Here is a 15,406-nt window from a genome sequence, read left to right as displayed (position 1 = left end):
AATTAAGAAGAGTTCTCAGACTAAGCTATGATCGAAGCAACAAATATATCCGCAAAAATTAAATTAAGGTTAAAAAAGGTAATGTGTTTGAAAAGGGTAAAACCGTCATAAACTAAAAGTTCATTTAAAAGGGGTATATATGATATTTTAAGTTTATACTGGGTATATATCACATTCACGTCATAAAATAAAAAATTCATCAAAATTTTAGAAAAAATGAGGAAAAAGAATAAATACCGAGATAGTCTTTAAGCTCAAGGTAACCAATATCCAATAAAGGAAACAGACGCTTTGCCCCTGAAATAAAAAAAAAATAATCAAGTTAAAGTCTAATAAACATAAATAAAATCAACACATCCTAAAAAAGTATAAGACCACCGAGATGTTTAATTGTAAGCATTTAACATACCGAACGATATGATGGCAAACGAAATCAGAGTACCAACAACTCTAAATGAAGTAATGGTCGTAAAATTGCGGAAAAATTGCTTATTTTTCACTTGAAACCTGTTGAAATAATATAAATGTACTTATAAAACATTAAAAAATATTAAAAATCTATGAAGAGTGAAGAACTAATGCATATACAACTTGAAAGACACAAATGTATTTAAGAGGCTAATATTGAAGGTTGTAAAAAAGTTGATATAAATACAACTTGAAAGACACAAATGTATTTAAGAGGCTCATAATGAAGGTTGTAAAAAAGTTGATATAACTAAATTTTTAAGTATATATAGATTTTATTTTTTTCGCCTATAAATAATTATCTAATATTTCATTGGTTCTACCACATTTAATACATATATTTATAACCTAATAATAAATAAAAAAAACAAATTAAAATTTAATAAGTAAATAGTACATCAAGTTTATCATTTAAATACATATTCTGATGACGGTATGTATTGATTGATTACATTATATTTATTTAACTCATGCAATATACAAGGTATTTTAAAGATATAACTATATTACTTATTATATAAAATTAAATTTATGTAACCCGTGTATAACACGAGATTCTAAACTAGTATGCATTTAAAAAAATAATTAGGTAACAATCTTTAAATTTATATATTTGAATTGATAAGAAACGTAAACTATTCTAATCTAATTGTGCTCTAAGCTGATATAAAAAAGTGTAAACTGCAATTTTATCGCCTGTGGTTTGGGGGTGCTGACACTCTTACCCTCTATTTTAAAAAATTGTTGTCTTACCCCCTGCGTCTTCCTGATTGCTTCAATACTCACCCCTTAACGTGTTAAAAGACGTTTTTGCCCCTAATAATAAAAAAGAATTAAAGTAAACGACACATTTACACCATGTGCTTTACCTCTGCTAACACGTTTACACCCTGTTTACTTAAACTTTACACTTTCAGCGATATTCCGTTGACATGAGCAAACCTACAACTCGTCTTTTCCGGTAACCACCTACTGCTATCATCACCACCAAATCATCCCACTCCGAACACGAAACATCGTAACGTAATCACCAAATTAAGGGTAACATAATCACCAGATCAAGCATGATTCTTGTTCCTTTTAAGTTCAAAATTCAGCCAACAAATCTTACCCGCATGAATATACCTTCAAATCGTTGCTGCTTCCTCGTTTCTATGCCATTGGACATCGTCGGAACAAGCTCGTTGTTCCGGCGAGAGTTCGAAACCCGACTCCTTTGTATTTTTTATTTAACATATAGATGTTTTGAATTCTTACTTTTTAATAAATATAATTGTTCGCATAAAATTATGAATATCGTCAGCGAGAATCGAGTATTTTAATGGTTATTTCTTTCATGTGAATATAATCTCTTCAAAATATAATCTGTTTTGAATTCTTAGTCCATGTAAATCGAGCATTTCATAAGCTTCATGTGTTGATTAACGCCGGAGAAGACGATTTTTTCTCCGGTAGTCGGAATATCGCTCGAGAAGACGAGTTTAAGAAAACAGGTGTAAACGTGTCAGTGGAGGTAAAGCACACGGTGTATTACTGAAGTTTACCCTATAAATATGAGTAAGATTACGAAAATGCTCTTTGTTAAGATTACAGATTTACCCCCATAGGGGTGAAAATTGTTGCAATCGGGCAGACACGAGGAATAAGCCAACAATTTTTTGAAAATAATAATAAGGATGCCAACGCCCTCAAACTACATCGGGTAACATTTCAGTTTACTCTAAAAAAAGAGATTACATGTTTTAAATATTAGAAGAGACTCGTATACATATAGGCTTGTCATATGACTTATGCTAATACACATTGAAGAGAAACATATTAAGCAACTAAGTCTATATTAACTAAATAGCATTAGTCAATGTGGGGCTAGCCCATTTAGTAGGGACATATGTTTTTTAGAGAAGAGATTTCAAGTTCAAACTTGGATATAGATAAATATTTTAAATAATTTATATAATAGAGTATGATAAAACGTTGTCAGTAAAAAAATAATAATAAAAAACTAAATAGCATCAACTCTAATCCGAACATCGGCTTTGATGTTTGTCTTGAAACAAATAAAGCTAAGATGATAGGCTGCTTTACTAACACAAACAATGATTGTGAAGGCCCATGGCTGCCTGATCTATGACCATTGATTCTGAAGGCCGAATTATATTAGGCCCAACTTATTCTAAAAGAAGATACATCATACTAATGTACATGTTTCATAACCATAAAACAAACATAAATTTAGCGAGTAGTAATCAAGTCATATAACGTAATATATTCATGTAGACAAGTTTAATGAGTCGTCGTCGTCATCATCATACTCAGTATATCCCACCAATAACAAAGTTAAGGTAGGGTCTCAGAAATGTAATATGTAGACAGCCTTACCTCTCCCCGTATGAATAGAGAGACTGCTTCCAGTGAGACCCCCCGGCTCGATAGTAGTTTTGTATCAAGCCTTGGACATAAGGCACGTAACACTCGCAATTGAGACAAACGCCGATTAGTTCATGTACCCCTTGTTTTTCGGCTATCAACGCCACCACATGATGCATGATTAACCATCCCATCTTTTAATATTATTTTCACGAAATTAGTAAAATAACGTTAAAATTAGAGCACTTTCACTTTTGCCCTCGAGCGCCCACACATATACACATTATATGAGCATACCGCAAGCGGGGCGTTAGACAAGTTTAATGAGTAAAATTAGCAAAAAAAAAAAAAAATTATATGTTTTATGACTATAAGAATACACGAATTGTAACATCTGGTCTCTTGAATTACCAATATTGTTCGCTTTCTCTACAAGGAGCTCATTGATTTGTTTTTGGTTGCCCAACTGAGGACATCTTATAGGGTCACCTATCCTCATATTACTCCCATTTGAGCATGCTTAACTATGAAGTTCTCCTCTCATCCATTAGAATTAAGCCCAAGACGCGTTGGTGATTCAAAAGGCGTGACATTTCTTATGAACCAATAATCTCTCATGTTTACGGCAGATGTGAAATTTGCCAAAGGTGTTAAAAGAATGTTATTAATAATTTATTTATCTGAATCTAGTTATAATTTGCAAAAATTATTAAAGACTGAGTAGGCTAAAAATATTAATATGGTTTTGTTAAAGGTTGGGTCAGTTATTAGTTTTTAATAGTGGACTGGCCACATTAGCAAATTAAAATCGGTCAAACTTAGGTGACATATATCTGGAAAAATAAAACAGGTGTTAAAAAAAGGATAAAATCGACATACCACCAAATTATAAGCTTTTCCTTTAGATTTGGTTTTTAAATTGAGTTAAGATTAGCAATTAACAAAATAATGACATAAACATTGGAAAAATATTAGGGCTACAAATGAATAGTTCGGGAACCATTCGATAAGAAGTTCATTTGTGTTCGTTCGTTTATTAAACAAATGAACACGAACAAGAAATATTGTTCGTTTAGTTAAATGAATGAACATGAACAGATGTCGCGTTCGTTCATTTATGTTTGTGAACGTTCGGTAACGTGTTCGTTTTTTAAACTATTTATTATATGAACAAAATTACATAACCTAACCTTTAGAGATGTGGTGGAGTGGTAAAGAGTGTTTCAAACATCCTAGAGGCCTTGAGTTCGATACATGTTTCCACCGGTTCTCTAAATGCCACAGACCCGGCCCTTGCGCCGCGCTTTACCCGTTCCCTTTGGTTAGTCGGGTATTGGTTGGGGGGGGGGGGGGGGAGTTTACCGTGTAAGCAGGTTCCCGCGGTTATCAAAAAAAATTAAAAAAAAAAAAATACATAAGCTAGTTGATTTCATTTGATAAGCATCTTATTTGGATGTTGTCGATTTCGATATAAAACACAATTCGTGGTTGTTGTTCAGTTTCCATGCATTTTCAAAACAATAATCTGTTGTGTTTCAAACTGATGTAAAACATAGTCATGGTCCATGCTCAATTTTGATGCATTTTTCCATTATTAACCTATTGTGTTTCAAACTAAATTTATATAATCTGTTGTGTTGCATCAATTTTCGATGTAAAACATAGTCTTGGTCGATGCTCAATTTCATGCATTTTTCCGGTATTAATCTTGTTGTGTTTCAAATTTATGAATAATCTTTTGTGTTATAACTTAAGTAACTTGCATTTTTGTTATGAGAATGAACAAATATAAAGAATTAAAGAACTAAAAAAAGGGTTAAAAAATAAATAAGATATTGATTGAATAGAACATTTAAAACGAAGTTTAATATGTTGGTTAAAAAACTGAAAGTTAATACAATATAGGAAAACACAATTTTAGTAAATAGTTTGTAAGTCCGATAGATTATGTAATTTCGTTCATATAATCAAAAGCACCCATGAGTTATGTAATTTCGTTCATATAATAAAAGATAAAATGTGTGTGTATTATATTTGAGATAATATGCATGAGTTGGATATTTATCATATTTCTTTTTTAAATTACGGTGTTTTCTCTCTAATAGACGTTTGGTAATTATATGTGTATTAACTTTAGGAATATAACTATTAAATATTTTTATGTAACATATCTTATATTTTTTTACAAATATAATGAGTTTTAATATTTTTTAGAGTTAATTACACAAATAGTCTTAGTGGTTTATTACTTTATTGAAAGTAACACCTTAGAGTACTAACAAAAAAAAATATAAGGGTATTTTAATCATTGTACACCGATTTAACTGAAAATTTAATGACAGTTAAACTTAATACTCAAAGGTGTTACAAAATCGAAACTATAGAACTTGAACCTGTTACAAAAAGTTTTTATTACTCAGAGATGTGTTACTTTTAATAAACTTCAAGGACTATCCGATTAATTAACTCTTGTGAAAGTTTATAATATGTATGGTACTATTAAACATTTTACCACTTATTCATGTTGTCCGAGCCCATCATAAACTAGAGTGTAGCACACGATAGAACTATTATCTATTATGAGAAATTCAAATTCTAAATTTCTTGTTAAATTGATAAGAACGTGCAAATTAAGTTGAAACCGAACCGAATAAACTAAACTAGGTTATAACCCCGTGTATTACACGGGGTTGAATAAATAAATTTTACCAAATAATAAAATAATACATCTTTAAAAAACCTAATTTATTACACGTGTTGAATAAATGTAATTTTATATACCAAATCATAAAAAAAAATCTCTTAAAAAATATGTGCATTACACAGTTTGAATAAATGTAATTTTCTGTACTAAATAATAAAAAAATATATATCTTTAAAAAACCCCGTGTATTGTACGAATTGAATAAATCTAATTTTATATTTCAAATAATAAAAAGTTATATCTTAAAAAACCTCATGTATTACATGGGTTAATATGATAAAATTATATTTATTCAACCCGTGTAATACACGGTGTTCTAACCTAGTAATTTTTTAAAAGAAAGGAACATGCCATAGAATAGTAATGAAGTTTTATGAGTGTTCTAATTAAGTCACAAATAAAATTTATTGTTACAATTAGATCATTCTACTTTATTTTGGTGTTCTAATGCTAAATATTTTACCTGAATAGCAGGTCATAGTCCTACATAGCATTTATTTAACCTTTTTTAAAAAAAAAACATGATGACATGGAATCAAATAAAAGAAATATAATAAATCAAAACCTAAAACCCAAAACGATCAAATATTACAAATCATAAAACAAACAATTAGGTACTATGCCCACCATATCCTTATTTCTAAAGTGATGTTCTATGAATCGGTATTATTAGTAGTATGAATGGTTTGGTAAAAAGCAATTGAATTTTTGGCCCATTTTAATTTTTTAAGAAAACTTTCATAATTTTTAGTAATTTAAATGAAATGATTTAGGAGGTTTTATTAAGTTATTTATTAAAAATAGGGTAAATCAAATTTTTTTTAATTTTTTTGCATTTTTTTAACTTTTCTACAATTTAAAAAAAATCGTATTTTGTTAACTTTTCCACAATTTTTAAATTTTTTTAAACCTATTTCTCATTTTTTTACTAATCCATTTGGCATTTTATGTGCCATGTCAACAATTTTTTTTAAATAAAACCTAATTAAATGTCATTTAGGATGGATGACCTTCTATTTAGGTAAAATATCTAGGATTGAAACATCAAATAAAACTTGAATGACCTAATTACAACAAAAAGAATTATGAGTGACCTAATTAGAATACTCTTGAAATTTGATTACTATATAACCTTTAAAAGAAAGACCAACTAAAGGAAAAAAGAAGAAATAGAAAATGTAAAACAAAAGGGAATGAAAAAAGGAGAATTTTTGAAGAAATCTACAAACAATAAATCTCAACATATGAGACGTAATGGTAAGTTCAAGGTCAATAAATAAATAATATTATAAATGAGAAAAAGATTAAACTAAATAATAATTATTCATAAGATATTAAATTAATGATATTTAGTAGGAGGGTTATCTATAATATAAGATATTAAATTAAATAATATTTAGTAGGATGGTTATCTATAATTAATTAGAAGAAATTAAATTAAAATAATAATTATCTATAAAAGATAGCTTAATATTATGACAAGTGTCCCTAAAGTGGTTTCTTTTATTATATAGTATAGATTAGCTTTTACTTTTACAAGAGTTTAATAGAGTTTAATAATACTCATAGTCACACAAAATGATATCGTTTTGTAAATTGATTTTTTTTAACGGTCAACAAAAACTTTATTCAATTTTTATCAAGGCGCTAGCGCCAAACTTACATCCACCAGATACATTTGCTGCACCAAAACAGAAAGAAATACACCCAAAACAGAAAAACAAAGGCTAACAGTTATCTGAACCCAGCCAAAAAAACTTCAATCATTATCTCTAAATATATCAAATCTGCACCAATCTTCCCATGTCAGCGTTGGGTCCTTGATAGGGATGAGCAAATCCTGATCCCGTCCCGATACCGTCCCGATCCCGAAAATCCCGATCCCGAATTTCGCCAAAACTGGGTACCGATACCGAAATATGTCGGTACGGTATCGGTATCGGTATGGTATAGGTACGGTATCGTTATTTGAAGGTAAAATTCGGTATTTTACCGGTACCGTACCAAACCGGTACCGATCCCGAAAATACCGATGCCGAAAATGCCAAAAAGTGGATACCGTTTCCGGTACCGAAAAAATTCGGTATGGTATTTTCGGGATCGGGATGGTATCAGGACGGAATCAGGATTTGATACCAAATGCTCATCCCTAGTCGTTGGCCCTTGATTTTATCCAGAGCAAACTCATGCTTTCAATATGATGATACTTTCTTGGTTTGACCAAAAAAGTGTAGTTCGTGACATTGAGATATGATTGCGGCTAATGGTTGTATGACCTAAATCATAACTTTTTTATAAAGGAACCAAGCAAGTAGAACCACCATCATTTAAATGTCTAGTAGCCGTTCAAAAAAATTTAAATGTCTAGTTTGTGTGGGTGATAGCATTCACTTTTTCACCAAATTTGTTTATTTTCGCATTTAGGGAAAACAAATTTATGAAAATGATATCAAGATACACATATAAATCATTCATTTATACATTGGAAATTTTTAGAATATAAAAAAATGATTGTAATGTAATGTTTACTCATCTATTCTAGTTTCTAAAAAAATATATATAAGTAAAATATGTTTATATGTAGAATTTACATATGCTTAAATTACGTGTAGATATATTTTCTTCACATAATTTGTTCATGTGTAAGTAAACATTTATAAATGAAGAAAAATATATAAACAAATTAGTTATGTCATCATAATTTTTAAAACTGACTTATTTACAAAAGAAAATCTTAATATTGTCAATGCAATGAGATTTCTCCTTGTGACCAAGCTCCAACATAACTACATATAACATATTCGTTTGTAAAAGATCATGTGACAATAGCGTGTTAGCGTGTTATGAGTATCTATAGTCTAACATTTTTCCTTTGGTGAAAATAAGTTTTTATACTTATTTCCAGTAACGATGTGGCTTTACTGGCATTTATGGTGTAAATACCAAACATGACATGTAACTGCCACCTCACATTTTTAGTGGCCGGCCTTCGACCTAACCACGTTTTCCATGACTTAAATGGTTACATGGAGCATTACTTATACTTCATAAATGTTCTTTCGAACCTGTGATGCCGGTTAGCTGGTCCATGCATCTATCATTTTAATACTCATGTCAGAACATAGATCAATGCTTTTTTAGACCAGATCAAGATAGAATTGGTATCTTATCCTTCAATCTTACCTACATACATATACATACACTAGCTTAATTAGTCACAAATTTTAGTGACTCACATATATACTGATATACATATATACATACACTAGCTTAATTAGTCACAAATTATAGTGACTCATACAATCATAGAGAACATTATCTCAAATAAAATTCATTTTTTATATACGTGTGAGCGTGTATTTAATTAATTAAATCCACTTGTCAACATAGGAGCCCGAATGCGACCATGACAGTTGATCTCATAAACTCCATTAGCCTTGCTATTTTCATTATTTTATTTTTTAACATTTATTTTCCCCATACCAGTTGCCTTTATCTAATTACTAACTCCCAACTGCATTTATTTCACCAAAAAAAAAATATTAATATTAATATTAAATTAAATTAAAATAATAATAAACAAAAATACAAATATAGCTTCAATCTCACGGTTCACGATTCTTCAATATCCCCTTATTCCAGCTTTAATTCGTGTCCTCTAGAGACTCAATTCAATTCAATTCAATTCAATTCAATTTTTCAACTAAAGCAAAGAATACACTCTGTTTTTGAATAATTTTATTAGTTTCTCGATAAAGAAAAGGAAAAAAGGAAAAAGATTGAAACTTTATTTGATTCTTTGTTGATCAAAAGTTTCTTGAATGAAGTTCTGATTGTAACTCAAGATGGGTTCTGATTTTCATGTGCACTTGTTCCTCAATTTCAGTTTCCATAAAGAAAGGTAATCACAGTTTTCTGGGTATTCATTGAATCAATATTATTTGTTCTTAAAACTTCAATTTACAATTTCAAGATTTTTATTTTAAGAAATTGTTTTAGGATTTTGCAGGGTTTTTAATTAGGGTTCTTAAATTTTGAAGCTTTTTTTAGTTTTCTTGATGCAAAATTGAGAATTTGTAATTGGGTATTTGTCTATTTGATCTTTTTAGTTGCAAGTCAACTTTTTTTTTATATATATATATATTTTTTTGTGTTAATTTTGCAAGAATTTCACTTGAAAGATTGAATTTTTATAACTAGTTTTGTGGGTTAATGATTGCTTGATATTAGGTGTTGTTGTAACTTCAAGTTGAAGATTTTTTTTTTTTTTTTTTTTATTAATTAGGGTGCTTAGGGTTTAAATCAGAGCAGATTCTGTTATTTCTTGAATTAAAATTAGTAATTTTTAACATGGTTTTTGATCTTTTTAGCTGCAAGTAAAATTTTATATATTTATGTGTTAATTTGCAACAATTTTGACTTAAAACATTGAAGTTCATATATGGTTTTGTGGGTTAAAGATATCTCGAGGGTGGAAATCCGATATGAGTAGATCAAGTCGACGGTTTGGAAAGATCTTGCAGTGTTTGTGCTCTGGTGGCGAACAATCACGGACCGCAAATGAGATGATCCCTTCATCAGAATCAGTAGCGACCAACGGTTCTTCTTCACAAGTGGTCTCTTCACAAGTGGTTGGTGAACACGATAAGAAACCGGATACTGGTAGTATCGAAGAAGCAGAATTATCGCTTCGTGAAAGTGGCTCCATCAATTACGAGGTCCATTTTTCGTTCATTTTTTTATTTTTTATAGTTTATAATTTATAAAGATTTTAAGATCTTAACATGTTGTATCATTCAAGTTATGGATCTTGTAGCTGTTCCATGTGCATTATCAATGATTTACAGCTTGTGTATTTTAAAAGCTGTGTTTATATTTTATAGATTACATAATTGTTTATATATTAATAATAATAATAACAATAATAATTAGTTTATCTAATCACTTTCCTTAATTAGCAATGAGTGAATTTCAAGGATTGTCCTTTATTTTTATACTCATTTTCAGGCGCTGTCATTTATGTTCAAAATTGACGAGTTTTGTCCTTTATGTTTTCATATCATACACGTTTTGTCCTTTAGGCCTAACCCAGTTAGTTTTTTCAGTTAAATTTGGTCATGTGCTTTGCGTATGAGGGCATTTTTGTCAATTCAAAGGTTGCAGAAGCTTTGAGCTGTAAATCTGCCGTTGAACTTACCTTTGAATTGACAAAAATGCCCTCATGTGCAAAGCATATTTACCAAATTTAACTGAAAAACTAACTACGTTAGGCCTAAAGGACAAAACTTGTACGATATGAAAACATAAAGGACAAAACTCGTCAATTTTGAACATAAAGGACAACGCCTGAAAATTGGTATAAAGATAAAGGACAATTCTTGAAATTCTTTAGTATCTTTTTTATTTCTTTTTCTTTTATCTCTTTTTTTTTTCTTTTTAAATAAAAAAATGTGATTGTTGTTATGCAGGAAGCAAGAGCATTGTTAGGAAGATATGAGTATCAAAAGGGAAACATAGAAGCCGCTCTTCACGTATTCGAAGGAATCGATATATCTTCAGTTACTCCGAAGATCAAAATTAGTCTCGCTAAAACAGGGGAGACTCGCAAAAGACGTTCACATAATTACACCAGTCCGCCATTATCAGCGCACGCTCTAAGTTTACTTCTTGAAGCAATTTACTTAAAGTCGAAATCGTTGCAAATTCTTGGGCGGTATAAAGGTAATCACTTTGTTCCATAATCTGATTTTAAGCTGCAAACGAACCAAACGTTTAGCGAAAAGTTCGTTAACTGTTTGGCGGGAAGTTCGTTTGTTTTCGTTCGTTTAATAAATGAGTGAACACGAACAAGAAATTTCGTTCTTTTAGTTAAATGAACGAGCATGAACAGATGTCGCGTTTGTTAATTTATGTTCGTGAACGTGCGGTAACGTGTTCGTTTATGTTCGCATGTGTTTGATAGTTCATTATTGTTTTTAAATTTTATATAAATACTTCAAAATTTCGACAAATAAAATATTTAATAAGTATCAGTGTATTATATATTCTGTTCATGAATGCTTGTTTGTGTTCTTGAACGTTCGTTACCTAAAATTAACAAACGAACACGGACACGCTCATTTCGTTAACGAACAAACACGAACAGAAAATCCCATTCGGTAAGTGTTCATAACAGTTCGTGAAGCCATATATTTCCTTAACAAAGGTCTTGTTCGTGTTCGTTCGGTTCATTTGCAGTCCTATCTGTATCAACTCTTAAATCCCCAAGTAATTTTGCAGAAGCTGCTAAATCATGCAAAGTCATACTCAACATTGTCGAATCGTCTTTTCCCGAAGGCTTACCCGAAAACTTCGGTGCCGACGGTAAGTTACAGGAAACGTTAAACAACGCGGTTGAGTTGCTTCCCGAGTTATGGCAACTCGCCGAGTCACCCCAGGAAGCAATCTCGTCATTCAGAGGGGCCCTACTCCGTAACTGGAACCTTAACGAAAAAACAACAGCGAAAATCGAAAAAGATTTTGCGGTTTTTCTTCTTTATAGCGGAAGCAAAGAGGCGGCCCCACCTAATCTACGATCCCAAATGGATACTTCGTTTGTACCGAGAAATAACGTCGAAGAAGCTATTCTACTTCTAATGATCTTACTAAAAAAAGTTCATTTAAAGAAAATCGAGTGGGACCCATCTGTGATTGATCATCTTATTTACGCATTGTCGATTTGTAACGGGCTCGGGCCTCTCAGTAAGCAATTGGAAGAACTGCTTCCGTCGGTTATCGACAAGAAAGAACGAGGTCTCCTTCTATCTCTTTGTTGCTATGGACAAGGTGACGGTTTATCCGCGTTAACGTTATTGAAAAATATATATAAATACGACGATCCAGATTGTGTGTCGGCTTTACTAATGGCATCGAAAATTTGTGGAGAGACTCCCGATTTTGTAGAAGAAGGTGCGCTTCTCGCTAAGAGAGTGGTTAACGTTTCGGAAAATAAGTGTGATGAAATAGCGGGCGTTGCGTATTCTTTATTGGGAATTTCGCTTTCGGGCCAGTCTAAAATGGGTTTGACCGATTCGGAAAGGGTCAAACTCCAATCGGAAGCGATTCAGTCTTTAGAGACTGCAAATCGGTTGACCGAAATGAAAGATTCGAGGATTGTTTACGATCTTTGTTTAGAATATGCTGACCAGAGGAAATTGGACTCGGCTCTCGGTCAGGCAAAACATTTGATTAAACTGGAATCCGGGTCCCGCATTGAAAGTTGGTTGCTATTGACTAGAATATTATCGGGTCAGAAACGGTTTTTGGATGGTGAAGTAATTATTAATGCTGCGTTAGAACAAACGGGAAAATGGGATCAGGGAGAATTGTTGAGAACGAAAGCGAAGTTACAAATCGCACAGGGTCGGTTAAAGAATGCGATCGAGACGTATACGCAACTTCTTGCGGTTCTTCAAGTTCAGAATAAAAGTTTTCCGACACAAAAGAAGAATCTTGAGGTACTTGTAATTAAATTTCTTCATATATAGCCCGAAAAGGCACAATAAGTAGTGGCGGATCTTGCCCGTTGAACGTGCCAGGGCCGAAAGACACGGGCACAAAAAAAAGCCCGGGCAAGCCCGGGCCAAACATAGTATATATAAAAAATTTCGATCGAAATGCGGAAAATTAGCACTGCGGCCGAAAAACTTGCCCGGGCCGTGGCCCTGCCAGTGGCCTTCTAAGAACCGCCCCTGACAATAAGGTGTTGGTTATTGCAGTTTGCTATCTTTTGTCGATTATATTGCGGATGTCGTTTCTTGATGTGTTTCGGTGTTTTATTTTTGTTAAGGTTGGTGGAAAACATTATAGAAATTTGGAAGTAGAAACATGGCATGATTTAGCTATGGTGTATATAAGTTTATCGCAATGGCGCGATGTCGAAGCTTGTCTTTCAAGATCCGAGGCCATCAATTACCATTCGTCTTCGCGTTGGCGCATCAATGGTATGTTCTTGCAATTCTTTAATCTTTATTGGAATTTAAAAGGATTACAATAAACGTTCAGCGAACAGTTCGTCAACCGTTCGGCGGGAAGTTCGTTTGTGTTCGTTCGTTTATTAAGCAAACGTACACGAACAAGAAAATTAGTTTGCTTGGTTAAATGAACGAACATGAACAGAGGCCGCGTTCGTTCATTTATGTTCGTGAACGTTCGGTAACGTGTTCGTTTATGTTCGATTGTTCATTAGTGTTTTTAGTTTTTATATTTTATTTAAATACTTCAAAATTCCAACAAATAAAATATTTAATAAGTATTGGTATATATTCTGTTCATGAACGCCTGTTTGTGTTCGTTTGTTTCCATTTGTGTTCGTTTGTTTCTATTTGTGTTCATGAACATTAGTTTGTGTTCATCAATGTTTGTTTTTCGTTTGTTGCCTAAAATTAACAAACGAACACAAACTCGTTCATTTCCTTAACAAACGAACACAAACATAAAATCTCGTTCGGTAAGTGTTCATGAACAGTTCGTGAACACATATATTTCTTAACAAACGGACACGAACAAGGTCTTGTTTGTGTTCGTTCGGTTCGTTTACAACCCAAATTACAATTATATTATTATTTTTGTTACAGGTTTGTTGTATGAAGCAAAAGGTCTCGATAAAGAAGCTTTAAAAGCATATGAAATTGCTCTAGACATCGACCCTGGTCATGTGCAAAGTCTTGTTTCCATGGCCATGGTTTTAAGACGGCTCGGTGGCAGGTCTGGACCAGCGATCAGAAGTTTCTTGAGCGAAGCATTGCGGTTAGACCGGATGAACTCGTGGGCTTGGTATAATCTGGGCCAGTTTTACAAAGATGAGGGCCCGATGTTCATAAAGGAAGCTGTGGACTGTTTCGAGGCTGCGAGTATACTTAAGGAAACGGAACCCATTGAGCCATTTAGATGACGGTAACTTGTGTGTCGATGTAAGTATATACAACGGGTTTAACTTCAGAAAAATAATTGAATTTGTTACGCCAAATGTTATATTACAGGAGATAAAATGATATCTAATTGCCTTTTTGTTATCAGTAACACATTCTGGTCCATCAAACCCAACAACATTTTATGTCATGACTTAAAAACATGGGATATTGGCCTCTAATAATCCCTACAAGACGTCATTGGTCATTCGCAGTCTCATCTTTTTTATTCCCCCAGCCAGTCCCACCTTTCAACTATTTTTCCTCCACCGGTTCTCAGTTAAAAAAACTTAAACGGAGTTAAGTTTTTTTTTTTTTTTTTTTTCTGAATTATAAACTGAAGTTTTAGGGCTTTTGATCAGAACGAGGATACGAGTCTATTGATGTAAAACTTAACTCGAAACGGTGCTCCAAATGACTTGATTTTTGTTAATTGGAAGTTTAAACATCTGAATTGAAGCACCATTTTCGTCGTTTGGAGCACAATTATCAAGGTAAATTTTACATCATTTGACTCGTGTCCTCGTTCTGATCAAAAGCCCTAAAACGTCAGTTTGTAATTCTGAAAAAAACTTAACTCCGTTAAGATTTTTTAACCAATGACCAATAGAGGAAAAATAGTTGAAAGGTGAGACTGTCAAGGGAATAAAAAAAAGTGAGACTGCCAATGACCAATGACGTCTAGCAGAGATTATTAGAGGCCAATATCCCTAAAAACATTTAGTGACTTATATCAACTTTTATAAGATATACAAGAATTGATTATAAATTTATAGTTTAAAAGTAAAAATTTAAATACTTTCTTCTTAATAGTTTATGTTGATATGAGGTCATGTTGTGTTCGGGTTTATATGAACAATTGGGTATTTTAAACCAAACCTTTTAAGGTAAATAACAATCAGTCGTCTCATGTTACCAC

The 15,406-nt window shown here is 32.1% G+C and overlaps 1 protein-coding gene across 4 annotated transcripts; it reads left to right on the top strand.

Moving 5' to 3' along the window:
* Positions 1 to 9,153: 9,153 nt before the first annotated feature.
* Positions 9,154 to 14,595, top strand: LOC110883981 (protein NPGR2). Of its 4 annotated transcripts, none has more exons than XM_035979094.1 (6): positions 9,154 to 9,440; positions 9,974 to 10,257; positions 11,008 to 11,260; positions 11,777 to 13,035; positions 13,368 to 13,521; positions 14,155 to 14,595. In XM_035979094.1, exons 1-6 carry the CDS (start codon positions 9,401 to 9,403, stop codon positions 14,469 to 14,471), a joined length of 2,307 nt encoding a protein of 768 aa, XP_035834987.1. In that variant the 5' UTR covers positions 9,154 to 9,400; the 3' UTR covers positions 14,472 to 14,595. The 4 variants fall into 4 exon arrangements, with proteins under 4 accessions (XP_035834987.1, XP_021987339.1, XP_035834988.1 ...); XM_022131647.2 differs by having other exon boundaries at positions 9,155 to 9,440; positions 10,000 to 10,257; XM_035979095.1 differs by having other exon boundaries at positions 9,155 to 9,440; positions 11,819 to 13,035.
* Positions 14,596 to 15,406: the final 811 nt, after the last annotated feature.

Source organism: Helianthus annuus, chromosome 10 (assembly GCF_002127325.2).
Source record: "Helianthus annuus cultivar XRQ/B chromosome 10, HanXRQr2.0-SUNRISE, whole genome shotgun sequence".
NCBI classification, from domain to species: domain Eukaryota; kingdom Viridiplantae; phylum Streptophyta; class Magnoliopsida; order Asterales; family Asteraceae; genus Helianthus; species Helianthus annuus.
This window is presented reverse-complemented; position numbering and strand designations above follow the sequence as displayed.